At 36.2% G+C, this 26,936-nt stretch overlaps 1 protein-coding gene across 4 annotated transcripts in view; it reads left to right on the forward strand.

Moving 5' to 3' along the window:
- Positions 1-1,210: 1,210 nt before the first annotated feature.
- LOC127971585 (kelch-like protein 4) overlaps positions 1,211-26,936 on the forward strand; it is a 34,466-nt gene continuing 8,740 nt past the window's right edge. Inside the window, exons 1-8 of one of the 4 annotated variants that reach the window (XM_052574698.1) lie at positions 2,490-4,064; positions 4,166-4,843; positions 19,463-19,630; positions 20,805-20,941; positions 21,152-21,348; positions 24,925-25,137; positions 25,290-25,461; positions 26,526-26,750. In XM_052574698.1, coding sequence (XP_052430658.1) covers positions 4,425-4,843; positions 19,463-19,630; positions 20,805-20,941; positions 21,152-21,348; positions 24,925-25,137; positions 25,290-25,461; positions 26,526-26,750 — 1,531 coding nt within the window. In that variant the 5' untranslated portion in view covers positions 2,490-4,064; positions 4,166-4,424. Of the gene's footprint in view, positions 1,450-2,489; positions 4,844-12,768; positions 12,929-19,462; positions 19,631-20,804; positions 20,942-21,151; positions 21,349-24,924; positions 25,138-25,289; positions 25,462-26,525; positions 26,751-26,936 lie in introns of those variants that run through there. The other 3 variants (XM_052574701.1, XM_052574699.1, XM_052574700.1) reach the window with 3 other exon arrangements.

Here is a 26,936-nt window from a genome sequence, read left to right on the forward strand (position 1 = left end):
ATCTGCCTTTCATTTAAACAATAGTGCACTGCCATATTGACTTTCTTCACTTGCCACATATGTTCTTTACAGGCATTGGTGTGTGTGTGTCTAATATATATATATACTTTTTTTCCCTTCTCTGAATCACAATTTAACTGTAAATAAGAGAAATCTGTTATGTAATTCTAATTTTGTTTTGTAGATAGGAAGTTCAAATCCAATCCAACAATGTGTGTAGTTAATATAAAAAATTTGTCATCTGACAACTTGTTCTATTTTTGTACTTTAGAAAGTTTTGGAACTATGTTGTCCTTTCTAAAATTGCATGGACACATTTAAATGCAAGAGTGATTTTAGTTAGATTTAAGAGGTTTTTAAAAATTCAGCTTCACTTACATTAGTAGTGCTGTATCATATGTCATCATTGCATATGATTAACTAATTTGAGCAGTGATAAACCAGATCTCAGTGAGCACGATTAAGTTTAAGGGCTGTACAAACTGTAAATAATTTGAGTCAAAACCAATACATGGGATAACATAATTGTGTGTCTCAAATATTATGGCAGTTCAGATATTATGGAATTTACACAGAGATTATAATCTTCTAAAGTATTTATATCTAAGACTGTCTTTTTCAATGATTGCTTGAATATCTTTAAAATGCACAACAAAAAAGCAGTTGGCAAAAGCTGTGACTTGCTTTGATTTTTAAATGGTTTCTAAGGTATTTTTCTTGATTATATCATCCACATTTCTTTACATCCGGATGACTCTCTCTCTTCCTCTCACTCAGTTTATGAAATGCTGTGCTGTAATGTGGTGATATAACTACAGGAATGCTAATGCCAATGGTAAAACATTAATATTTTGAAAAGGCATAAATTGTGCATTTGCCCTTGTAAATAATGGGACATTTAGGCTGCAAGTTTCTAACTTTTTTTCCCCCTTGTATCACTTGCAAAAAAATAAATAAAGTGTACAATTATCAATACATATGTGCTGAATGTGACTCATTTTCATCAAAGTATGAAAAATGTACATGATTGTTCATATCCTCTGTATTGTAATGCAAAACCACACAGGACAGTTTTGTTGCAACATTAACTTGAATATTAATATCAACATCCTCCTTAAAACAAGGTTGCATTTTTTCAAATGTGTTGAATCTGGCCGTTATGCTTTCAGCTTTCTTTGAATACTTTTGATAGGAGCCAACTCCAAGAAAACAGGAAATGGCTTTCCTGTCCCGATTCTTCAAACCAGTACCAAGGAAGGAAATGATCAGGAAATTCCTTTGAGGGAGGAACGTGTGGTTTGTTTTGTATGCAAATATTTGTTAGCAGAACTGGGGTGAGAAAGAAAAGAGGCCATCTATTTTATGGTTAGCTTGAAACCTATGACAAGCGACTTATAAGCTGAGAGGAATACAGGCAAGCACCCATATTTTTCCTATTCAGTTTGAAAGGTAAGACATAAATGCTTGTCTTTTACTATGCTACTCACATTACAAGGGACTGAGTGGATAAGGGTTTATTTCTTTTGTCTTTGAACATGTTTGATTCTGAGAGTCTTGTGCTGTTTTATACGTACACATTCCAAACTTTTTAATGTAATGATATCCTTATGATTTCTGGTCACTCCAAGTTTGTCAATATTATTTTATAGAATTTATTATAAGTAAACTGTTTTCCAGTTTGTATGCCTAGCTGTCAAGTCAATGCCATGAAAAGAGGCTTTGAAAGGAGGTAAAATGACACGTACTACAGTTATAATAATAGAGTCAAATCTGCATTAACACCGGAAAATAACCAGTGCATTAAGAGAATGGGTTTGGAGTATTGTTCCTTCATGATTAATGATTATTTATGTGTTCTGCAGGTAGGAAGAATCTCTCTTTATCTGGTAGGGCAGATGTTTGTGAATAAAACAGGAGCAGCAGTCTAAGCTGACATCTCTTGTATCAAAGAGACTTGAACAGATGGTGTCCTTGACTCTGACAGGAGTAATAGGCTAGAGTGTGCTTTTATTTCAGTTCATACTGGTGTTTACTGGTTTTGCACCTAAATATTCACCTATATATGTCTTATGCCTCAAAATCCTTTTCAGAGGATATATATATACTGCGTGTGTGTGTGTGCGTAGTTAAAGACAAAAATCTGATTTGACTTTTCTATAGTTTTGAAATAGATTTACATATAAAGTGTAAAATGTTGGACATACCTGAGAAAGTATGTTATACAAAAATAAGTACATCTAAGCTTGAAAATTAAAATGGTTTACTTTTTGTGCCCTTATATTTGGTACTAATATAAATCTTTGATCATACTCAATTTATTGATATATTAAGCTTTTTAAATTGTTTTGAGCGATATGAATACTGATAGTAAGTTTTAAAGCAAAAATATATATATATATATGTCCAACATTTTAAACTTTATATGTAAAACTATTTCAAAACTATAGAAAAGTCAAATTAGATTTTTATATATACACATTCAAGCCTGTTATTCAACTTGTCTGCCACGATGACTGGAAACTGGATGACAGTCAATTTTGTTTTCTATTCAGAGCAACTAGCAATGGCTGAATTTGACAAATTTGTTGTAGCATTTTGAGCATTTCACAAAATCAATTTGGTACCACTATACAAACAAATAGTAGACATTTTTCAAGTCTTGTAAACGAGAGAACTAATTCTTATGAATAATTCCTCATTAAAGTGACATGACATTCAGCCAAGTATGGTGACCCATAGAATTTGTGCTCTGTTTTTATTAACCCATCCAAAGTGCACACAGAGCAGCTGGGGGTTCAGTGCCTTGGTCAAGGGCATCACAGTCGTGGTATTGCCAGCACGAGACTCGAACCCACAACCTTAGGGTTGGGAATCATACTCTCTAACCACTAGGTCACAACTTCCCCATTGAAATACAGGATATAGGATACAGGGTGCAAAATATTTCACAAATTGTTCAAATATTCTTATAACAATGTTCTGAAACTAAGCATAATTGCTATATAAATAAAAAACAAAACAGCAATATATTAAATATGTAAATTGAACATATTGAAAAAAATATTGTAATGAACATTGATTTTGGTACATATCACCTTAAAACAAGACCTGTGGCTCTCTCTTTTAATTTTATTTTTAATGTTTTGATTTGCAAATTTTTCAGAGCCTCAAACCCCATCTGCCACTCTAAGAAATAAAGCAAAGGGAACTTCTCAGCATAACAGATACCATATAAAGCATTATGGGATGGTATCCATATTCATAATAGCAAAAGGACAGCCAACTGAATGCAATGCACATGATCTTGGGATACAAACAGACAATGAGCAATATGACATTGCAGCGCATCTAGATCTACCATTTCTAACAGTCTACAAGATAAACAAAATCACTCAGATAATAATAATAATAATTAGTTAATGTGATCACATACCAACATCAACAAATATAAGTATTGTGATAAATATTTGTCCCTCCATATTTACAGTTTAAGGGGGATTTTTTCAGTTTGCGTAAAAAAAATAAAAATGTTGTGACCATCAACGAACATATTTCTCGTAAGTTAATGTATTCAGAGATCAAAGAATGTTTTGGATATATAAATGGAAGATGTATGCATGCATTCTTACCACAATTTTACAGCACAGTCTCATACTAACAAACATTACATAAGATGAAATACTAACTGGTGAAGTCAAAACAGTAAAACACTTTGGTGTTTATCTGTCACTACGGCTTGAGACAGACCGGGAGAGAATATTTTTTCTGCATGGTTTCCTTCGCTGAGAGGATGAGACTGTCTCCCTGGGGATCCCATCAGATGGGGGGACTGTGCAAGGAGACATGTCTATGTGCATGCGTGAAGAGTGAGAGAGAGCTAGAGCGAGGGAAAGAGCATGTGTGTGCACACAGAAAGGAAAGGGGCAGAGTGTGAGTGCGAGCACAGATGATGCTGCTTGTGGAAGGAGATGGTGTTGGTTTTGGCTTTCCTACCCGGGCTAGACGATTTTCCCTACTAAGATTTGACCTCTGCGTCCTGTCAGTTTGGCACCTCAGCTTCCCGGGTAAGAGCTGTTCATTATCTGCGACTGGAATCAAAGCAGGATGCTGTAAGCATTCCTAATTTTCTGTGTTGTGTGTGTGTGTGTGTGTGTCGTATGTGCAGAGAGACACAGAACGACAAAAGGAAGTGAGGAGGGTGGTACAGGCAGAGGATATCATGTGTGTGCTATAACTAAGGACAAGGAGCAGACAGAGTTGGAGAAGAGGGGGAATAAGACACAAGGCAGAAGCTGCAGACACCGTCCTTTTATTAGCCAGAACCGGCAACAAAGACAAAAGAGGTGAAGCCTCTGAAGCCGAGACTCAGCCTCGTTATTCCTCTGATTCCATGTGCCACTGGCATTGCATCGAGGGCGAATAGGATGTCTGTGTCTGGAAAAAAGGAGTTTGACGTGAAGCAGATCCTCAGGCTCCGCTGGCGCTGGTTCAGCCACAACACTCAGACCTCAGCTGGGAATGGGGGCTACATCCAACAGGAAGGTTTCGACCACCGGGGAACACCGGTCCGGCTGAAGAGTCACTCCCGGGACAGAGGAGGATTCCGCAAGAACAACAGCCCTGTGCACAGCATTCTGGCACCGAACCCTGGACCCACGCCTGTTTATGTCAGACCAGGCGATCAATCATGGAACCAGCAAAACATCATCCAGCACCTTCAAGTCAGCGAGGAGCTTCCCAAGAGCAACTCACCTTGCGGTGCCAGGAAGGAAGATGCGAAGAGCAGCCATGAGGATTTGAAGAGCAATCCGGAGGAACCCTGTGAGGAGGAAGCCACAGACAGGTAAAAAAAGAAAAGAAAAAAAAGCTTAGTGCAGAAATAGAACCGTATAACCATATGTGTGAAGAGGTGCCTGCTGCTGTCAGCTAACACATGCAGGGTGCAAGCGACTAAGTTCTGTCTGTAAATGGAAAACTTGCCGTTTTTAGATGAAAATCCTATTTTTGCCCTTCATGCAGTAATGAAAACAGACAGTACTGTGCCAAGAGATGAGCGAGGTGTTATTTTGGCACGGAGTGGATTTACGTTAAGCCCCAGGGAGCATCAGGATTGAATACAAGTACAGTATTTAACTGTCATTTTATTCAGGCTCATTACACTAGTGAAATTCACTCAGAAATGACAGTTTGTGTTATTTTCATTGGTTGTGTTGCTAGTACTCAGGGCCGCCGCTTACACGTCGCTTTGGTCTTCGGAGAGTATCATTTTTCAATCAACTCCACCATTGCAGCTGCCACCACTGCTCACCTGGGAATAGTTCATTCACATGGCACATGGGTTGTAGAAGCACAGCTCTGAAATACCCACAGATAAATTATTCATCAAGCAGACATCTCAGAAAACACAGAGGCGTCTGGATATAGCCGGCAGTATAACACATTCTGTGAGCCGTGAGGTGGTTTTAGCAGCCTGCATTTTCATAACCTGAAGCAGGAATATTTCACGGCATGTTAATGCATGCATCCTCTGACTTATAAATGCTACAGAGAGGATACCATTACATCACAGACCATTGGCGCAAGGGCTATAAATTTGGGAAGGGCAACAGGATGAATTATCTTTAGTGGGGATGATATTTACGCAGTTCGAGAGAGAGAGGACATTTAATTTGCTTGCTACAATCGATCGAAATTTATGAGATTATAAAGCCCTACTTCCACAGATGCTTTCAATTCACATCTTAAATACTGATTGTTTAGCAGAGATAGGTCTTGTTTTTTTTTTTCTCTGAGTGGCTCTTTCTAGCATAATGTCACCGTAAGGCAGGAAGTAAACATCTTCTCCGATAAGGAAGTGGCAAGACTGACCCACGCTAAAAGATGATGTCATGGGAGATAAAAGCAAAACCTCACACAAAAAATGCGCCACATGAATAGTCCATCATGTTCTATACTGGATTAACTTTTATAGTCTTTTATGAATATACAAGCCCCTATGCATATGCACATAAAACTATAACTGTCCATCAAATGCTTTTGTGTTTAGACAGAATTAATATTGAATTTAAATAAGCCTTGATTAAGAATAACATATTTGTAGTGTATCAAGTAGTGATTCAAATATGTAAATCAAATTAATTGCATGATATGTTGATTAATCACATATATTAATATAGCTGAGAAAAGCATTCTAATGATAATTTAAATGCTTTATATTATTGTTTTCCAATACCTTTTAAAATATGATCATAGCATTTCCAGTATTTTTAGTTAACAATTTATGCATGCATAGACTATCACTATCAGTTATGTCCTGTTTTTCCCCTTCATTTGCAATATAGGATTTTTTTTAACATGTAAACACCCTGTGTGAATGGATTTTTATTTATTCAGTCTTGCTTGTCCCGGCAAGGAGCATTGCCTGAAGTTGCAACTAGGGCTGGACTGATCGCAGACTCACAAACACGTGCAATGCATGGCTTGAGGGGCATTAAAAACACTACATCGTACTATATTCACATAGTTAGCCATGGGTTTGTGGCACCCAATGAATCTCTGCTATATCCTCTGCTATAGGCACATCTCCCATGGATATTTATGAGTCTATAAATATTTTAGAGCATGTGCGGTGTTGCATTTTTTTTTGGCCTTTTATCTTTTAAAAGTATGGTAATAGAATCAATTCAGGTCAAATACAATAAATAAATTAGGTAAATCTGGCAAAAATATTCCTTCTTGAGCCATCTTCACATCAGTCTTATCTGAATGGCTTATAAATGCATGACATGAACTCTCAAACTTCAAGTTTTGACCCTTTAAAAGCTTATGTTAATTGCTTTGCTGGTCTGAAAGCTTTTCTTAGTGTTAATAGCCGTATCCACTGATTGATATGGTATTGTGAAGTTAAGTAACATGACTTCATTCTTCATCTAACATGGAAAAAGCTCTATTTTCATTCATTCATGACATTAGTAGACAAATAGCTAATTTAGTCTTATACACTAGAAACTCATTCATAACCCCTGAAAATGAACTGCTGTGTTTTCATGAGTGCCACAGTGAGGCTATGATGCATTGTGTTATGAATACTTAATCAGAGATCTAGATAGAAACAAAAGAGATTTGATCCCTAAATACTCTCCCATCATGTGCTTTAAATCATCATACCTCAGAGCCTCTAGGTATACAATAAATACATCTCCTGTTACATTTGTTTGTTATTCTGTGTTTTTCTTCCCCGTCCTTTTATCACTTTTCATTTAAAATGCGTAAATAAAGCATAAATTTCCCTTACAGCTCAGTGTAATGGAAATGAGGCCTTTAATGTGCCTCTAGACTAGGGATTTTGTTGTGCATCTCTGTGTGTGAGTTAATAGTGAGTTCAGACCAAGTTCCTCAATGCACATTTTTACCCAAAGGGCAAAAAATAACTGTTCATTGGTTATGCATTTTATTGCCCTGTGTGACATTCATCAGTGAAGGAGAGCTAACTGAAGAGGAGGTTGTAATGCATTAGAGTGCAATTATAAAGCAGAAAAAGAGAACATGTATATAAAATGAGCTGGATATGAATTTTAGGACACATTTGGCCTTAGGAGTTGTTTTGAAAATGCAGAATCAGAATGCTCATCCTCTTGCGGTTCATTATGGGTGAACTATATAGGACTTAACTTCTATCATCTATCAACACAATCATTTAAATACAAAATGTTCCATACTTATCGTCCCCCCATCCGTTTCCTCTCCTCTCCACACTAGCTAGCACTGCTAATAAAAATGATGAAAAAGCTAGGAAAGACTTTGCATTGACATAAATGTCTCACAACACGATGCACAATTATGTTACCTTTAAAAATGTATTAAAATAAAACACATTACTATGAAATGTGTCAAACATGTCATGTTTAATAGTGTATGCTGTATAAGCTATATTCATCTGATATAGTACTCGTGGATTTCATTAGCAGTGAAACGTCAAATCACTGGAACCTCAAAACCATGTGAGGCAGCCAAGGCAGTAATGAATAAAATATTTTAGGGAAGAAATTAATCTGGATTCAGCCTGGAAGCTGTATCACTGTGGGAATTGATGAAAACTGCTGAATACTATGTTTAGAATGTTTCTGTCGATTTTCTGTAATATTGAGGCTTCAGACCTGCTCGTCATAAATAATTCAAGGGATTGATGAAATATCCATCTCTTTTAGGGCTATTTTTTCAAACAGAAAGCGAGATGAAGAGGCATATAATATATGCTGAAATTAGAGAGGTCATGGTGATTTTGTAATGATGAACTGAACCAGTAAGATCATGTTAGTGGAGGGCATGCTGACACTTCAAGCAGAAATCTCTTAAATGGATTGTTTTTCAATAAATTTTACCTCAAAAACTGGATAAATGTGAACACGAACTCTACTGTTCTATTTAAACATGCACTCATACCAGTATCTTACTAAATCTAACATGCAGAATCTTTAGGTGGGCTCTGAAACTACGCCTATTCACTATAATAGACACTCAATTCAAGTAAATTCATATTTATGTGAAACGTCTGTTTCTGATATTTTCAAAAGGCAGAGCAGAGAGAAAGAAAGAGCAATGTTTGGTGTCCTACATGTCCCTGCAGGCGTAAAGGGCTCAGGGCCATGTCTGTGATCTGTGTTACCATTTCTTCAACTAGTCTGACAAGCTGACAGCATGCTGGCTTGCAAAGGGTCATGGGGTGTTCAACTACAACTACAACACTGTTATGTGCAAATTAAAGTTCATATCAAGCATTCTTACGAAAATATCACCAGGTCAACCTAACACGACTGTATAGTGCCATAACGACAAAATAACAGCAATGAAATAAGTAGAAAATCATCTTTAGGCAGTTTTTAATTCACCACGACGGCAGACTTGATAACATGTTTGATGAAATGCTAATGACCATTCCCTAAAGTTTTGAAAGCGTTGTCTTGAATGCACTGTAATTATTTCATGAAATCTGGTGAAAGGCTAAGAGAGTTCAAAATGAGTATTGTCTAAACACACTGTAATTACTCGCTGGAAGTAGTTTTGCTGAAGGATTTTTGGAAATTCTTTGCAGTTTCCGTAGCTGTACACAGAGAAGCCATATACTACTATACAAATGGATGTATGTTGGAATTATGTTGTGTTTTAGATAAGATATATTTAAATACATTTAGATTAAAATGTTTATAGCCCTTGATCATTGTTTCTCTGTTAATTAATTAGTGCACATAAAAATAATGATTTACTAGTAGGTGTCTTTCAAATAACCACACACAGTACTATATTTACCTGGATTGCATGCCATTTTAACATATTTAAGCTCTCAAATGCTGTCGTATCAGAAAAATGCATTCTAAAAAATAGTATCAGTGCATTGCTAGCTGAGCAGTCCTTGTGAAAAAAGACCATCCCTTTCTGTTGATGAAACGCTGTCTATAAGAGGAATTTTGGCCGTGACCCTTTAATAAGGAAACAGCAGAGACTCGAGTCAGCAGCCGTTATGTTGAATGATATCTCAATTGCCTTGGAAAATAATGACACCATCTTGTCCCAGGATGAGTAGAGCTTCATTTCAGGGAGAGATTTATGGTATCTTCATATAGCATTGACAGGGCAAGAGACATTGAAGAGGTTGAGGAATGGAAATGTAGTGTGAGAGGAGGAAAATACGCAAGAGGCGAGTTCACTGTTGAATGTGTTGTGGAAGAAATGATTGCAGCTGGTTTAAAGTATTAAAATAACTGAAGTTTAAAGAGATGGAGCAAATAACTATTGAACACTATTTCTAACAAACATTGTATTGAAATGGGCTTTTTCGAAAGATTGCTTTATAGTCTTTATAAATCAAGATTTTGGTTCAAAGCTGGTTGCTTACTAATTAATCAGTGAATTATGTTTTTATGTTTTCAAAAGAAAGCATCGCACAAAAGCCATGGAAATATCTAAACTTCACAGGGGCTTTTATAAAAACTTTAATAAAAGGCAGCAGCAAAAAAAAAAAAAAAAAAAGAAAAAGTAAAATTTTATTTTATTTTCAAAGAGTGCCAGCAAGTCAACACATAAAGATTTATAGTTCAAGACGGCAGCAGTCTGTTAATCCAAAAGGCAGAAAGCTCAGTAGCCTTTATAATTAGTTTCATATCACATTAATATGACTATCTAAAAAAAACATCTGCTTTACAGTAAACAATCGGTAGTGTTTATAAATGTCTAAATCACTATAATGCATATACAATGTGTTTGTACATATCCGTTTACAGTATTTATTTTTAAAACGCAATATATTTTTCACAGTTAAAAGTGACACTCACTTCTGTATTTCTGCAGTAGAATGTTTTTTTTTTGTCTTTCAATGCATCTATTAGCATAATTATTGATAATTAAGGATTTGTTGTCATTTGAGATCAATACATTATAGCCAGGCAATAAATTATGCTAACAGTGTTCCGCATTCAATCAAATTATAATTCAGCTTTTCAACATGTCTATTAGCCTCAGCATAATTGGTAGATGTTCATAATTTGCATCTTCTGAGAATAGGATATTAGAAAAAAATGCACACTTAGCAAACATCTGGCTTCATTTTCCTACTGAATATGATGGGGAAAAACAGATTCATTTTACAATATAACGGATTCATGCATACTGTATATTTTAACAAGCCAATTTAAATAGTGTACAAAGCCACTCTGTCAAATCACTCTTAAAGGCATGTGAGTTTCCTGCGTGCTGAGCCGCAGCTTTTCCTTTGAGGTTAAGAATACAGCACTGGTGTAGCGTATTGGAATTTTCTGCACAGTTTTTGTAACCCTTGAGGCAAGCACTATTTACCTTGCAGATGGTTAGCAAGGTAAATAGGTGATGAGACACTGAAGGGGGGATCGTACTCTGAAGATAATGAAAAAAGTGCAATACTTATGATAATAAGCAGGGTCTGACCTGGAGGTTCTATAGCACTTTGAAAAAACATGCTTTCATCTTTGCACCTGTTCAGCTTCTGAAGAGCTGTGTGTGGTTACGTTTACAAATGTCCTCTCTAACTTTATCTTTGTACTGAATTGTAGCTAAAATGGTCTCACATGAAAGACAGAAAAGAGAAACAACCCTAAAAGCAAAAACTAAAATTCTTAACATATATATTGTGTTTTCGTGAATAGGACCAGTTCTCTGCAAAGGACAATAAATAAAACAATGATCAAAGTAAAATGTTTTAATGCACTTCACCATGTTTTAACTACCACATGGAGAGGGTAATAACACTGAATATTAAGACATATTGATACACTAGGTAATTGTGCTTCCATTGTTTCCGCAAGAGGTATGTTTATATTCAGTGCAATCTAATTAAAGGCTCTGAAGATCTGTGACCTGTATTGCTGCTCATAATGTTTTTTGTTGTTGTCTCATTAATAATGCATTCACAGAAGTTGTTTGCAGAATGTGGATTATTAAAAGCCAATTTCAGGCAATTAACCTTTATCTTAAAAACGCAATGGATCATCAGCTGACAATGTTTTGACACTGAATGGGTGCGGGGATATTAATGACTAGTAAAGCTCAGTCTAAGAATCAACATGTTAAAAAAAAGACACCTTCTTTTGGCATTACCCACTTATTCAAATGTATAAGGCTAAAACTGAATGAAAATCTCAGGTAGTAAATCGATTGATACATCCTTTCTAACTTCAGGCATTAAAGGGATAGTTCACCAAGAAATAAAAATGTGATGTTTATCTGCTTACCCCCAGGGCATCCAAGATATGTGACTGACTGAGATTTTTAAAACAAACCATTGCAGTCTATCAGTTATAATGGAGGTGAATGGGAATCATGGCTAAAACACATTTCTTACACAGAGCGATCGTTTTGTGTCTTTACACATCAATGTATCGTTACGAGCTGCAGGGTTTAATTTGGCTTTGTTTGTGGAAGTTTTTTTTTTTTTGTATGTTTTAGCCGTGATTTCCATTCACATCCGTTATAAGACTGACAGACTGCAAGGTTTTTTTGTTTTTTTTAAAATCTTTTTTTGTGTTCTACTGAAGAAACAAAGTCACCTACATCTTGGATGCCCTGGGGGTAAGCAGATAAACATCACATTTTTATTTTTGGGTGAACTATCCCTTTAACTTTGGGGAAGGAACCAGCCACACCTTCGATCTATTCAGTCTGGGTTGAAAGTATGCTGACTTTTTGACAAGTGGAATTCATAAATACTGTAGGTAGGCATGTTGAGGCAATAAGTTATTTTGATTGCTATACAACAGCAGCAATATTATGTGTTCACAGCCACAAAGGCCAATAACCGTTCAATAGGCCTAGTCTTCATGGCTTTTCTTGTTAAAGAGTTTCGGATGGCTTATAGCAATAAATGTAGATAGGATCATTATTACAACAAAATTATAAGAAGCCCATAGACTGTGGCTGCCCCCTGTGATATTTCTGTCATTATTTTAGGTAGGCTACCTACCTTAGGAAAATAAGGGAAGATTATCATTGTAGCAAAATAAACTCTGGCAGGTAGCTATCGCTTTCAATTTATTTATTATTATTATTTTTTTTGCAATAGGCTAATTATGTATGGACCAATGTAAAAAAAAAAAAAAAAAAAAAAAAAAAAAAAAAAAAACACCTTAAGGGGTGAAAGGTAGTCTTCACAGAAATAACTTTTGTCACCGTTTCTGATGCTGTTGTCAATAGGGGGACAGATTTCATACGCTTAAACCTTTGAATGCAAAACGTGCTAAATATACATTTTACTTTTACTGAGCTCGTATTTTAATTAGCTCCGTCTTGACGCGCACGCGCGCACCGACGCCCCTTTCATTGAAGTTTCCGAAACGTCGATTCGGCGTCAGGATGAGCATTTATGCAAAATGGAAATACTCGCGATAATTTCAAACATTTTCAGGTAAGTAGGCCTACACCAGTAATGCAAACTGTCACAAATGCATTGAACAACACGCATCTGACAGGAGGGCCAGTCGCGCATGTTTATGATTTAGTTTGAAGCATTATATTACATCACGTGTCTAAAACAACGTGTTTCGTGTACTGTTCCAGGCTGCAGCAGCTCATATCGAGTCCTCTGTGTTCGCAATATTAATATATATCAGTATAAACGGTAGGCTGCTGTCGCCTACAATTTTTAAATCAGAAATCAATCTGCACATGGATCGATTTAACAAAACTGTAGGCTGTGCGTTTGATACACGTGACGAACCGAAAAATACGTGTACCTTTAAACACCTGCTTAGAATAACATTATTTGTGTTTATTTATTTTCAATTCAGTAAATTCCTCTTTCTTTCATTCCAGTTCAAATTACATTTATACTTAATGTGGACAGTATAATTCAAATAGAAACTAACAAATAATCTAATGATTAAATTCTTAATTGTGTCTAAACATGAATTCTAATGTTATAATAATTGAAATAATGCAAAATAATAATACATGCAAAATTTACAAAATTTGCATGTAAAATGAAAATCCCTTGAAATTTTCATTTTATTTACTCATACTCATGCCCATTTTGACAAATGACTTAAGGAACACTTTCTGAATGCAGACGGTTGGATATTTATCTCTTAAACAGACATGCTCTTTGATTGCTGGAACTGAGCTATCGAACGGAAAGAAAATAGTTCCTTCAACACTAATCTTGGGGCTTACATGAATAAAGATCTAACCAAAAATGAGGTTGAGCCCCCACTGTACTCAGTACATCAGACTTAGAGGACAGTGGGTGAAAATGCTGGAGGAAGGAAGCCCCAGTTAAGCTGTCTGGAGATAAAGATGATTTCTACTCACGGCTTTGAGCGAGCACAGATAGCTGTAATCCTCTTTTAGAAGTGAGGTTCATTCATCTTCACTTAGTTTATTGTTATGGAATTGTCTGCTAGACACACAAAGACATATTATTAGGATTCTAAATGTATAAACATGCCAGGTGCTTTAATAGATATGCAAGGCATTTAAGGTCAGAAAATAAAACGCCTTGCAAACATTGGCCTGGTATTTTATTACATTTGTCTCAGTATCCTGATGGTGCTGTTTATGTTTGTAGTACTTGAAATATTGACAAGAATTAGATTAGACTCAAAAGCAGATTTGTTTACATTGACAATGTGGAAAAAAAAAAATCATTTACAACGAAATTTTGAAAAAGGCAAGCACCTTTCAAAATGGACGAAAACCCCACAGACACACAGAACTTGTTCAGTTATTCAGTTTTGAGCACGAAAGCGCTGTTGTGGAGTTTCAACATAATGTGTGCGCTGTGCATCATTGAATAAGAAAGCATACTTCAGAAATCGAGAAAGAGGCATTGATGTGCTGTTCTATGAGGAATATGATCCTGCCAAATAAAATCGCTTAGGGCTGCTACAGTATGTTTGCAACCAGCTAGCAGCTTTTTCTCGAAAGGTCAACCAATGCGCATTAAGCATGTGAGCAAAGATGCTCATACATAATTTATTATAACATCCTTGAAAAATCTTTTAAGAAATGTTTCTAGAAATGCTTTCTATCAATTTGTATTCATATTTGATTGGCAACTGCACCACTAAAATCGAGAAGACATAAATATTTTTATGCCATTTTTGTTGATTGTATTGATCAGAACACTTAACATATGCAGAGCTAGTGCACTTTAACAAATAGCATTTTTAAATAATAATAAAAAAAACTATCTGAAGCAGATGCACTGATAATATTAAGCATCTGTTTCGGAAAGGGAATGATGTGTTTAAAATCTGGTGAAGCTCTTTGCGGTGCTCCACATATAACATGCTCTCTCTGTGTCAGGCTCTTGACATAGCTTTTGAAGAGTCTTTTGGCAGGCTCTTGTCAAGAAATGCTCAGGTAACTGCAACAACTGCCCACTTTTTATTGATCTGCGTGAACAGAGTGATACAGCTCAAGTTCAATAACTGCTCAGATGCTGTACTGATACGGAGATATGATGAGTTATGTAATGCACCAGATAACACAACAAATAGATTTCTATAAAAGTCCTCCGAGTATGAAATATGTCATGCAGCAGTTTCAACCGTTGAGCTTTTTATTCTTTCTGTTCACAGTGCATAACGATATGAAGATTTATTTAACCAGAAGCAGTACTCGACCAGCAACAACGAATAAAAGAGAGAGATATAATGGAAAATAAAATGGATAAACATCAAAACAATTAATAATAAAACTGCATAAATTTACGAAAACAAACATTTACAGCAATGTTAACGCACACACATATATGAAATGTGTAGGAAACTCTTGTTAGATGTTATTCAGGGGTTACAAAAATGTTTTATTTGCTGTGCATCATGTTTTAGGTGCACTGTGGCTCTTAAAGACCCTTTATATAAAAAGCCAATTTCACAGGCAGAAAGAAAACTTTCAGTAAATTTACAACCTTTCAGAAAGTGATACAGAAGCAATTTGGTTCTTCGATACTGGTAGACATAAAAGTCCTCTCAGCATTCCTTTGAGCAAAAGTAATGCATCTAGGTTTTACAGCCCTTCTTATGTTGGCTTATTTCTTATTCAATACACCAAGCTCTGTGCCAAAATGTAGTTATAATGTCAGTGAGATAAATCACCCATCTATTTAGCATAAAAAAACAACTTTATAATGACCAGAAGGAGTCTGGGACTGGTCGTCTTTGCTGTCCACACAATCTAAACACTGTTTAATGTCTAAATGTCTTGCAGCTGCTAGTGTGTCCCTTTTAATTCACAAAAACAAGTTGGCATAATGGAAAGAAAGTAATGTAAATTGAATGTCTTCTTTAACACTTGATTGTCTTGTGTATCATCAGCAGACACTTGCTTTAAAACCAATAACCACCACTCTTTATTTAATTCATTTAGGTCATATACAGTACCATTATCACAAAACAATAAAAAGGAAGCATGCAAACATTTAAAAGGAATAGTTCACCCCAAAAATTTGTTGAAACTGTCCTCACCCTCAGGCCACCCAAAATGTAGATAGTTTGTTTCATCATCAGAATGGATTTGGAGAAATTTAGCATTAAATCACTTTGTCACCAATGGATCCTTTGAGGTGAACGGGTGCCGTCAGAATGAGTGTCCACAATAATCCACAAGTAATCATGTACAATAGTCGTAAACAGTTCTTATCAAGTCAGTGGATTTTGATGTCCGAGGACAACAGGGGATGGACTTTTTAACTTGAAGAAGCGTTATTATGGTGTGGCTAGAAGTGATGATTTTAGGTAAAAAATGTTAACGATGGATTTGTTTACTACAAACTTCCAACTTTTCGCTTTACAAGACTTAAATTTATGGATTTTAGTGGGTGCAGATTTCTTGTGGATTATTGTTTTTAACTGCTGTTTGGACTAGGGCTGCGCGATTAATTGAAATGCAGTCTAAATCGTGATTCGACGGAAACTGTGATTTTCATGCATATCACCAGAGGGCGCCCTCGCGCTTAAAATCTAAATATATTTCTGCAGCTGAATAAACAGAAGATTTAACTGTTTTCAATGATTCAACGTGGCTAATAAACACAACTATGACAATATATGGTTTATCTGCGTTCTTCTTATTTTATATTAAATGAAAGTATATTTATAATGCAGTGCCATTATCAACGCTTAGAATATTATGAATTATGTTGTGTGCCTTCTGTGTAAGAAGTCACATCATCTCACAGAAGGATTTATTTTAAACACTCGACTGACGTTATGAAGTGAACGGAGTAAAAATTTGATCAAATGTGGTATTTTCACGTGCTCTCAGATGGAACAACATTTACTACACTGAGCCATAGTTCACTGAAAAGCTTCGCAAACCGCTTTCATTATCGCAAATTATTTCTTCGATTTCATAATCATGCAATAAAATCGTCTACAGTTTTTTTGCGTAACTTTTCAGTGAACTACGGCTCTTTGTAGTAAATACTGCTCCATCTCAAAGCAGGTGATGATGATTTACTGCTTATTACAGAACCAGCTTTAACCAAACACCCATGACAATCACATTCAATTAATCATGCAGGCTTTTGGACTCTCATTCTGACGGCACCCATTCACTGCAGCGGATCTATTGGTAAGCAAGTGATGCAGTGCTGCATTTCTATAAATTCTTCTTGATGAAGAAACAAGCATTACATCTTGGATGCCCTGAGGCTGACTTAAGTTTCAGCAAATTATTTTTTTTTGGGGTGAACTGTTTCTTTAAGCATACTGGATGCTCTATATGTAAAGCAGGCTATTTGATATGATCAGTCAGCCAGACAACCTGAGTTTGGCTTTGCATGTGGCATTAGATCAGAGCAACCCCAGGACAATTTTAAACTTTTAGAAGTCCACCCCCCACGGCTTGTAAATATCAGTGTGATCACCAACCCCTGACAGCTGACCAGAGAGAGATAAAGATAACGTATTCCGTATGAGAGTCACCTTGCTCATCAAGCCAACTCACGTCAAGCCAGCTCCATCATCCTAAATGCACCAACTGACTACTTATCACATGTAGTCTGCTATAAAGAGAGAGTAGAAGCATGTACTCTGGAATTAATGTGATTTATATGGCTGTATGCTTAAAAAAAAAAAACTAGCTTATATGATAGAGCATGTCTGCTTTAAAGTAGAGGACACAAGGGCAAAATTCTGCTTTATGTGTCCCTCTAAGGACAGAGTCACAAAACCATTGATCCAGTGAGCACAGCTTCCAGTGGGATTTACTCTTAATTAAAACTTTTACGAGATCATAACTTTTTATCAGGTGGTTAATATTCATTCCCAACTTTATGGCTTTGCAACTCTTGTTGAAAGATGAAGTGGACAATAGGACGTGTGGATATTAAAATGATTGTAATGGTCATGCTTTGTTTTTGTCATGCAAATCTTTGTTGACGGCGGTCAACAAACCATAGAGTTTTTTTTTTAAATGCCCTTCTCTATAGCATATATTTCAGACAATGCACAGCTCTACAGTACGTCCCTATGGCAGCTAGACTTTTTATACAGTGTTGTGGACTGGTTAAATGTCAGCCATGGATATGTTCTGTGAAGGACAGCAAAATAAAGGGTTTAGATTGTTTGCTGCGAGTCAGAGGGATTATTCAGATGCAGCACAATGGCTTGTAATCTAGCGGTCTGCAGGGAGAGCAGCTCAGAATTTACATTATCAAGACTCTATGAAGAGAACAGATCCCCACAAAGTCCTGTGCCTCCAAAAGAATAAATAAATAAATAAATAAATAAAAACAGCAAAGTTTGTGCAAGTGGTAATCTGCCCCTTTGGAAAACTCTGGCTTTCAATCCACTTATTTACGGAGTTTAGCTCTAATGGTTTCAATTTTAGCTCTCACAAGTGTGAAGGAAGATATACACAGAATGACTAATGTCCAATTGGGAGAGAGAAGAAGTGTTTTTATTACTTCTGCACAATGTATAATTCATGCATACAGAAAACTGCATCCCACAACATGGTGACAGTCGTTGCCAGAGCTTGTTTTGTGGGTGCAAACTCCATAAATTGGTCCAAGCCAGCAAATAGAATTAAAATTGCAAAAGTAACCGTGATAGAGCAGATTTAGTTGTGATATCATGCATCACAATCATTGTTTAAAAAGGATGCAAATGGGTTTCTTTCATCATGACACGAACAGCATGCATGTTACCAAGTAATTATAATTTTTGTTTTTATATTCGGCAGAGGAAATTGATGGAAAATGTCACAAAATTGTTCATGACATATTTATTAAGTTTGCTGAAGCTAAGTGCTTTTTCAGAACAATATTACAAATTTATATTAGAAAGCTTCGCCTGTTTAATTTCTCATGGGTAAACCAGTTGAAGTGCCGCCGTAGGAGACAATAGTAAGCCAAATAATCCATTAAATCTGTATTTCCAAATAATACAAACCTTTACCATACACATATTTAAGGAATGTGTACACAAATAATAAAAATAATCACCAAAATGTACATTCTGTCATTATTTGAACAGCTTCATTTCTCAATTTCAACCTGCAAGCTATTCTATTCTCAAGAGGCTTTTTGTTTTTGGGCTCCAAAGCATCACCCATTGCTTGGACCAAAGAAAGCAATTCATATTGGTTTGGAATGATATGAGGAAAGTAAATGACAGAATTAGTATTTTTAGCTGACCTGTCTCTGAGTAAACAGTAGTTAGGTTTAGAACAATGTTCTGTAAACACCACAGTGTCCGTGACTCATGCTTTGCTGCAACACAAACACATTTTCACCAACATGACCTGTCACTCTGTGGAGCCTCAGGCCTGATGGGTCAATTGAAGAGAAAATAAAAGATAAAGTCACAGGTGGACACAACAGCCTTTGCAGGTGTTGGTTAAGTCACCCGCATAGATCAAACCGTCATATCAAACTGACAGAAGCACACATCGCTCGGTCCCAGCTCAACTCCGCTCTTCCTCTTTCCCACAGGTTGGCTTTGAGCAGTTTCTCTAGGATGAGCTCCAACTGCTCAGATGAGTTTTTCCAGGCCACAAACCATGCAGAACAGACCTTTCGAAAGATGGAGACCTATCTTCAGCACAAGCAGCTGTGTGATGTACTTTTGATAGCTGGAGATCACAAGATCCCCGCACACAGGTGAGCCTCTGTCGAATCAAGTCTTCCTACTTTCAAATGTCCTACTTTCTCTTGCGAAAACAGACAGATCAACAGTGCAGAAGGGAACGCTGCTTTAAATGCAGTGCAGTAATTCTTCTCGACTGAGAAGAGATTGAATTCACATTTATCATCTTAGACAGAATCAAACTATTCGACAGCTACTTAAAACTTAATCCTAGTATTAAAGCTTTCAATTTACTCTTAGTTAACTTTAGAGGAATAGTTCACCTGGCTTTCTTTTACAGAACATGAAAATTAACATTTTGAATAAAGGACTGTTTGGGGTTTTTTATGAAATAAATTTGGACTGGAGCTTTTGAACACCAAAAAAAAAGTGTTGCTTATGATTCATATGCTATATTCTTATATAGCCATCCGAAGTTGGCTTTCTGTGTAAAACTAAATTGTGAAAAAAAAAAAAAAGAAATTATTATTTACTCAGCCTTGTGTTGTTTCAAACCTTTTTTAATGTGTTTTGGTTGAGTGAACTTTCACTGTGTAGATAAAAAGAATGAAAGATGAATTATGATATTCTGTCTATTTCTCGCACAATAATACGGCTTCAGAAAAGTAAAAAAAAATATAGCACACAAGGACCATGTTCATTTACACTTTTTGATGCTTCTGCATTATTTTTGAAGCTTGAAAGATCAGGGCCAGTTCATTTAAAATTCATGGAAAAGGGCAATGAGCACATTGTTCAAAAAGAAAAAAGAAAAATCTTTGGGTTTGAAGCAACATTAAAGTGAAAACCGAATGTTCTTTCTGTGTGAACTTCTTTAAGGACAGATATGCAAATGGTAGTATCAAGAAGTGTCGAAACTGTGCTGCATGCTCCATTTCAAACTACGGAGCATGTTGAACTTTCTTCAAGGACTCTAAAACAGTGTTTATTTAAAGCAATCTCTCGGCCGCTGAGTGTTTTGATGCTATTCTGTTGAAAAATTCTCTGTAGCCAAATCTGAGCTGCGTGTCCCAGTTTGACACTGAGCTCAATCAACATCATCCCAGAGCTGCATGAAACAACCTGGTGAAAATAGCTGCGTCTTTTTTTAGGGAGGAATTTTCTACGAAGACTGCTCTCGAGAAGTCGTTTGAGCTGATCTCGAAGTATGCAGTCACATATATAAACCACTTGCGCCATTTTTTGCAGACTTGTCCTGAGCGCAGTTTCAGACTACTTTGCTGCCATGTTCACCAATGATGTGAGGGAGGCAAAACAAGAGGAAATTAAAATGGAGGGTGTTGATCCTGAGGCGTTGCGAGCGCTGGTTCATTTCGCATATACTGGTGAGTATCTGCATTACACTTGCAGACTATTTCAATGTGCTATTTGCAGCAGAAGTGTCACATTCGCCTGTTTTTTTGTCAGTGCCAGCAAAACACTAGTTTACAAACCCAAACTAACCGTTTTAACATTCATCAATCTACACTGGTTAAACATAACATTTTGTTCCTAGAATAATTCTGAAAAGTTTCCATTTTTCTCCAAATGTACAGGAGTCCTGGAGCTAAAAGAGGAGACGATTGAAAGTCTTTTAGCTGCTGCTTGTCTCCTCCAGCTCTCACAAGTTATTCAGGTCTGCTGTAACTTTCTGATGAAACAACTGCACCCGTCCAACTGCCTGGGGATCCGTTCGTTTGCTGATGCTCAGGGATGCATGGATCTTTTGAACGTTGCTCACAACTACACTATGGTAAGACCTGCAATAAAATGGCTAAACATAGTGCTAACATTTGTCCGGACTGCTAGTTGCTGACTTTCCATAGTCATTTCCACTGCAGTAACGGAAGAAGTACAATTAAATGATGGGAGTTGAATGACTGTGGTGTTGTAGAATCCTAATGATTATGTGTCTGCATTACAGTAATCCCTTGTATATTTACAGATTAACTATTGCATCGTCTACAGTACTGTGCTGGCGATGTTCCCAGCATGCAGTCTGGCATAAATAAATTATGTGGTGGCGTTGTTGTACTATTTGCTGGTTGATATTGCTATTATTGTTTTGGCTTTTAAAATGATGCTTGTTGATTGCCAGTCTCATTGGGATTTAGTGTGTTGATATCTAATACTGAAGGTTCACCAGCGATAACATTCAGTCTTGGGATATATAGATTACATTTCTGTTATGGTAGAAAATGTCATAGCTTGCTCTGATTTCAATACAATAATGTAAAACATGACAAGTAATAATTTACTCACTGGCATGTTTTCTTGAAGCCCATATGACTGACTTTTTCTGTGGAACACGAGGAGAAATTTATAGCAGAACATCTGAGCTTCTCTTTTCCATACAAAGAAAATAAACTGTGATCAGGTCTATTAAGCAAGATTTTGAGGAAATCACAGACTAAAATGTATATGATTTCAGAGTGCATTAGACATATGGACTGCTTTTAGAAACCTTTTTTTTATTAAATATATATATATTTTTTCTATTTTCAAGATTGACTGCTCGCTCATTGATACACAGATAGCAGCGTGAACATTCTTCATAACATTTCCTTTTCTATAGACTAATAAATTCATAAGGGTTTTAAACAATATTAGATTAGTAAATCATGACCTTGCTTTCTTTTTGTTCATTAAAACTAATAACTTTCAACTTTTTTTTCCTGCATATTAAAAAAGCCACAGGTTTTAAAGCCTTGTCTGACATAAAGAATTCCAAGCATAAAATGATATGATGTGACATTTTGTATCTCAGCATGTGATCAGTTGCACAGAGCTCTTTGATGTGTGAGAAATCTAGCAAACGTAGCCTTGGTTAAATAATGGCAATATATTAAGTATTCTCAGGAGCCCAAGGATTCACAGAACACATTTGCTTGATAGACATTTCTCTGCCCAAGTACGGAAACAACTTCGGAAGATAGCCGCTATCTCCTGAAGGACATCTGCACAGGCTGTTTACAAAGGCTTTTCCAGAGCAGAGAGGTTAATCTAATCAGAGGACACAAGCAGGACAATTTCCTGTTCGGTCGCTTTGGTAATGAACTCAGCGTTAACAGAGCTTCCTGGTTGGCTCGCCGTGGTGTTCAGATTAAAAACTTCTATTTTGATAAGTGTGTTTTTCCTTGTTTCTGTCTAATCCTCATGTCAGTTTTTCTTTTTTGGTGAGAAGCTGCATACTTGCGTAGGTTAATGTCTTAGTTCAAGATGTCTATGACCTGGAGCATGCCAGAAGTCTAGGTATTTTCTTTTGAATCTAGAAGGCAGATGAGACAATGCTTAGATAAATGACTGACAACACAAACACTGCTCTAGGTCACATTTCTCCTCATGAATACATTAGCTTTTGCACAAGCCATTAAATTCGCACATCTTCCCTCACTATTTAATCCATTTAGATCTTACTGAGCCTTGTGCATCTCACACTAATATTGCTGCAGGACCTGTTACTTGCTGTTCAGTTAATGCCCTCCCCTAAAATATATGCCCACGAGAGGCTTCTAAATGAATGTTTGCAGTGGAACAGAATTAATGTATTCAATTAATTGCCAGGGTGCTTGTGATGGTAATTGCGAATAATGAATCTATATCAATGTCACCAGAAGAAGTAGAGTTTAAATCTATATTGAGGAGGGGCTGAAAATCAATGCATGGTACTCATTTAATTATTTGTGTCTGAGCTAAGCTCCAAAAGCCCATGCACGGCTTTAGTAGAGATGCTGCTGTTTAGATCTGATTAATGATCAATAGGATGTTTACTGCCCTTATTTGCAACTGAATCAATGGGGATTACTTCTGATGCACAAAGGAAACTCTAGAAGTGATATAAGTAATGAACAAGCTTGTTAGAGAGATTTCCGGCATGCTCTTCACATGCTACAAGTGGAACTTTGCAAAATGCTCTTATCAGAGAGCAACCTCGGATGTCCTTGTGGATGCGTTGGAGCAGATCATTATATCGCTGAGATGGATGGAGAACAAGACCTCTGTGTTTTTTACAGTTATTAGATTCTCCATAATGGGTTATTCAAAACAAGATGATATATTCAGTGTCAGGGCCATGTGCTTGTTATATCGTGCTGTATCAAATACTGTTGCGGGTCCAAACCTCTAGGCCATTTCAAGTGAAAATGTTATCTCTGCAGCCATTATATTGAGCAATATCCATTTATAGCACACCTTTAAACTAAGCTTTGGCATGTCTACAGTCTGTAGATGCACAGTGATATTTTAATGATTTAGAAAAGATGGATCACTGTCTGGCCAGCTGAGATTTTTATATGGAGATAAAGGTTATACTGTATATGGTGACCATACATCCTCTCTTTCTCTAACATGTCCTGGCTGGGGTTTCTAAATTTCCTTATATATATATATATATATTTTTTTTTTTTTCTGTTGACATGATCTCTACAGTCCTTACACATTTTATGTACATTTTTTGCATTGCTTTGACTTCTTCCTACCTTTACACACCAGATAATTAAGCCAATTTAGAATTCCTGACCAGGACATGACTGGGAAAAAACCTGGCTAACATAGTCATGTGCAGTTTTTTAGTAGCATTACAGCACATTGTAAGTGTCTTTAATCACTGTTTGTAGTTTGGATGGGAATTGGCCCTGGAAACTGTGAATTGTAGTCAGACTTAGTCAATAATTACTTACCCTCAGGCCATTCCAAACCCTTAAGAACTTGAACGAAACATTGTGTTCGTTGAACATAGATGAAGATATTTTTTATAAAATCCGAGAGCTTTCTGACCCTGCATAGACAGCAACGCAACTGACACATTCACGGCAGGAAGGTAGTAATAAGACATCATTGGTTCAACCATAATGTTATGAAGCTACTGTATGAGAATACTTTTTGAATCCTGATACTCTCATCAACATGCATCGAAGACTGACACACAAGAAAAGCAATAAATAAATTTGTTATTTTTGTTTTCCTTGCGCACAAAAGGTGTTCTGGTGTTGAAATGGTCAGTTGTGTTGCTGTCTATGCAGAAAGCTCTCGAATTTCATCAAAAATATCTATTTGTTTCACGTTGGTTTGAAGGTTTGGAACGACATGGGGGTGAGTAATTAATGACAGAATTGTAATTTTGGGGTGAATTATACCTTTAACAACTGGAATGCTATTTTGTGCACATTGAGAAATCATTTATATATTCAAATTAATAAACTATAACTGATATTTCCATATATATATATATATATATATATTTTAGTGTGCATTTTAGTATTTGCAGTTAATGTCTCATTACATTGCAGCACTCAGATTTATAACTAAACAAAATTGCTTAATATTTCAGGAACACTTTCTAGAGGTCATTCAGAATCAGGAGTTCCTCTTGCTGCCCACAACGGAAATTATCAAGCTTTTGGCCAGCGATGACATCAACGTTCCAGATGAAGAAACGATTTTCCAAGCCCTGATGATGTGGGTTCGCTATGATGTGCAGCACCGACAGCGGGATCTGGGAGTGTTGCTGGCATATATACGACTTCCCCTTTTACCGCCACAGGTTTGTCAATAGCATTCATATAAGACTCTTGGTCATTTTGTTACAATTTAATGCAATCACTGAAAAATTTCCTGCTCATCTAATTCTCTAACATGGCACTCTTTAGTTCCTTCTTCTGTTGGATGTTAATGCAATGCATGTTTTTTTTTAAGCTTCTTGCTGATTTGGAAAACAATAAGATGTTTTCAGAAGACCTGGAATGCCAGAAGCTCCTGATGGAAGCCATGAAGTACCATCTTTTGCCAGAACGCCGTCCCATGCTACAGAGCCCAAGAACCAAACCACGGAAATCCACTGTTGGATCGCTTTATGCTGTTGGACAGGGTTCGTACTGATACTTTAAAATTGAATTTTTGGGTTTTCAAGGACAACAGAGATAGCACTTATCAAACAATATCTTTATTACATTTCAAATTCTAGAAAAGGTAAATGGATAAATAAAAACTTTGTGCTGTTACAATTAAATTTAAAATTAATTATGCTGCTTAATTTCAGTTTTAGGGCTCTGATGATTAATTGTCTTTTTTGGGGGCTTTGACATACTTTTTGAATGTTTCATTCACTAAATAATTGTGATGAATTTTAATAAATTTTGCAGTGTGAGATTACAGTTACCCCTTTAAATATTAATGTATTCAGTAAATAACTGAAACGATCACAACAAACTGGCCAATCATAGAAAAGGCCATAAATTTATCATAACAGTCCAGAATGCATTTCATTTATAAAGAAAAACACATCTTATAATTTCCACATTATGTAATCATTATCAGCTTTAACAAGCTCATTGTTTTTGCCTAAAATTAATACAAGTTAGCTGACAGCATGATTTCTTTTATTCTGAACTGTTTATTTCTGAAAATAATATTACTTTGTCACCTCTTAAGTGTAGTGTAGACACATGCGTTTTCTGTAAACATGCAATTTAAATAAATGTGAATAAATAAGCTATGAAAAAAAATAAGATAAGTGTATAATTCAGCAAAATCTTGGGTGTATAGTATTTTGAAACAGTCTAAAGATGTTAATACAATTTGTATTTGTATTGTTATAAAATACATTGCACAACGCACACACAGACATTTGGACCATAAGATAGATACAACAGAATTAGAAATGGACAGCCCCGGCAGAGGGAGGATGAGTTTCCGCCAGCTTTAATTTAACGACGTTCTTGGAAAAAAAATTAAACACTATTTTCATATATATTGTTTTTAACTTTTCAAGTACCTTTTCATAAAGGCTGTGGACCATTATTTCTAATACTTTTCTTATAGCAGTACCTCTTACTGCCATAAAAATACATATTGTACAGTAAAATTGCTATTAGCATAGCAGCATGCAACTGTTTAACTAACAATAACTCAAGAGTCTTTGTCTACTTTTAGGTTCTACAGCAATAGAGAAATATGACCTTCGCACAAACAGATGGATCCAAGTTGGCAGCATGAATGGGCGAAGACTTCAGTTCGGTGTGGCAGTGATCGATAACAAGCTCTACGTGGTTGGAGGAAGGGATGGACTCAAGACCTCTAACATGGTGGAGTGCTACAACCCAGTCACTAAAGTGTGGTCCACCATGCCACCAATGTCAACCCACAGACACGGATTAGGTGTGTTTTATGAATGCTTCAGATATTTGTGTAATCTTATTACACAGCTTGTGTGAATAATTGTTACATAGTAATGTTTAGTAATTAAATTTGCTTCATTCTGTGTCACTGCATAAATGTGACAAATATGGCATAAATGTAGCCTACTAAATAAACAACATCAGCACATAACTTTGAAAGTCTAAT

This window comes from Carassius gibelio, chromosome B14, assembly GCF_023724105.1.
Source record: "Carassius gibelio isolate Cgi1373 ecotype wild population from Czech Republic chromosome B14, carGib1.2-hapl.c, whole genome shotgun sequence".
Taxonomy (NCBI): domain Eukaryota; kingdom Metazoa; phylum Chordata; class Actinopteri; order Cypriniformes; family Cyprinidae; genus Carassius; species Carassius gibelio.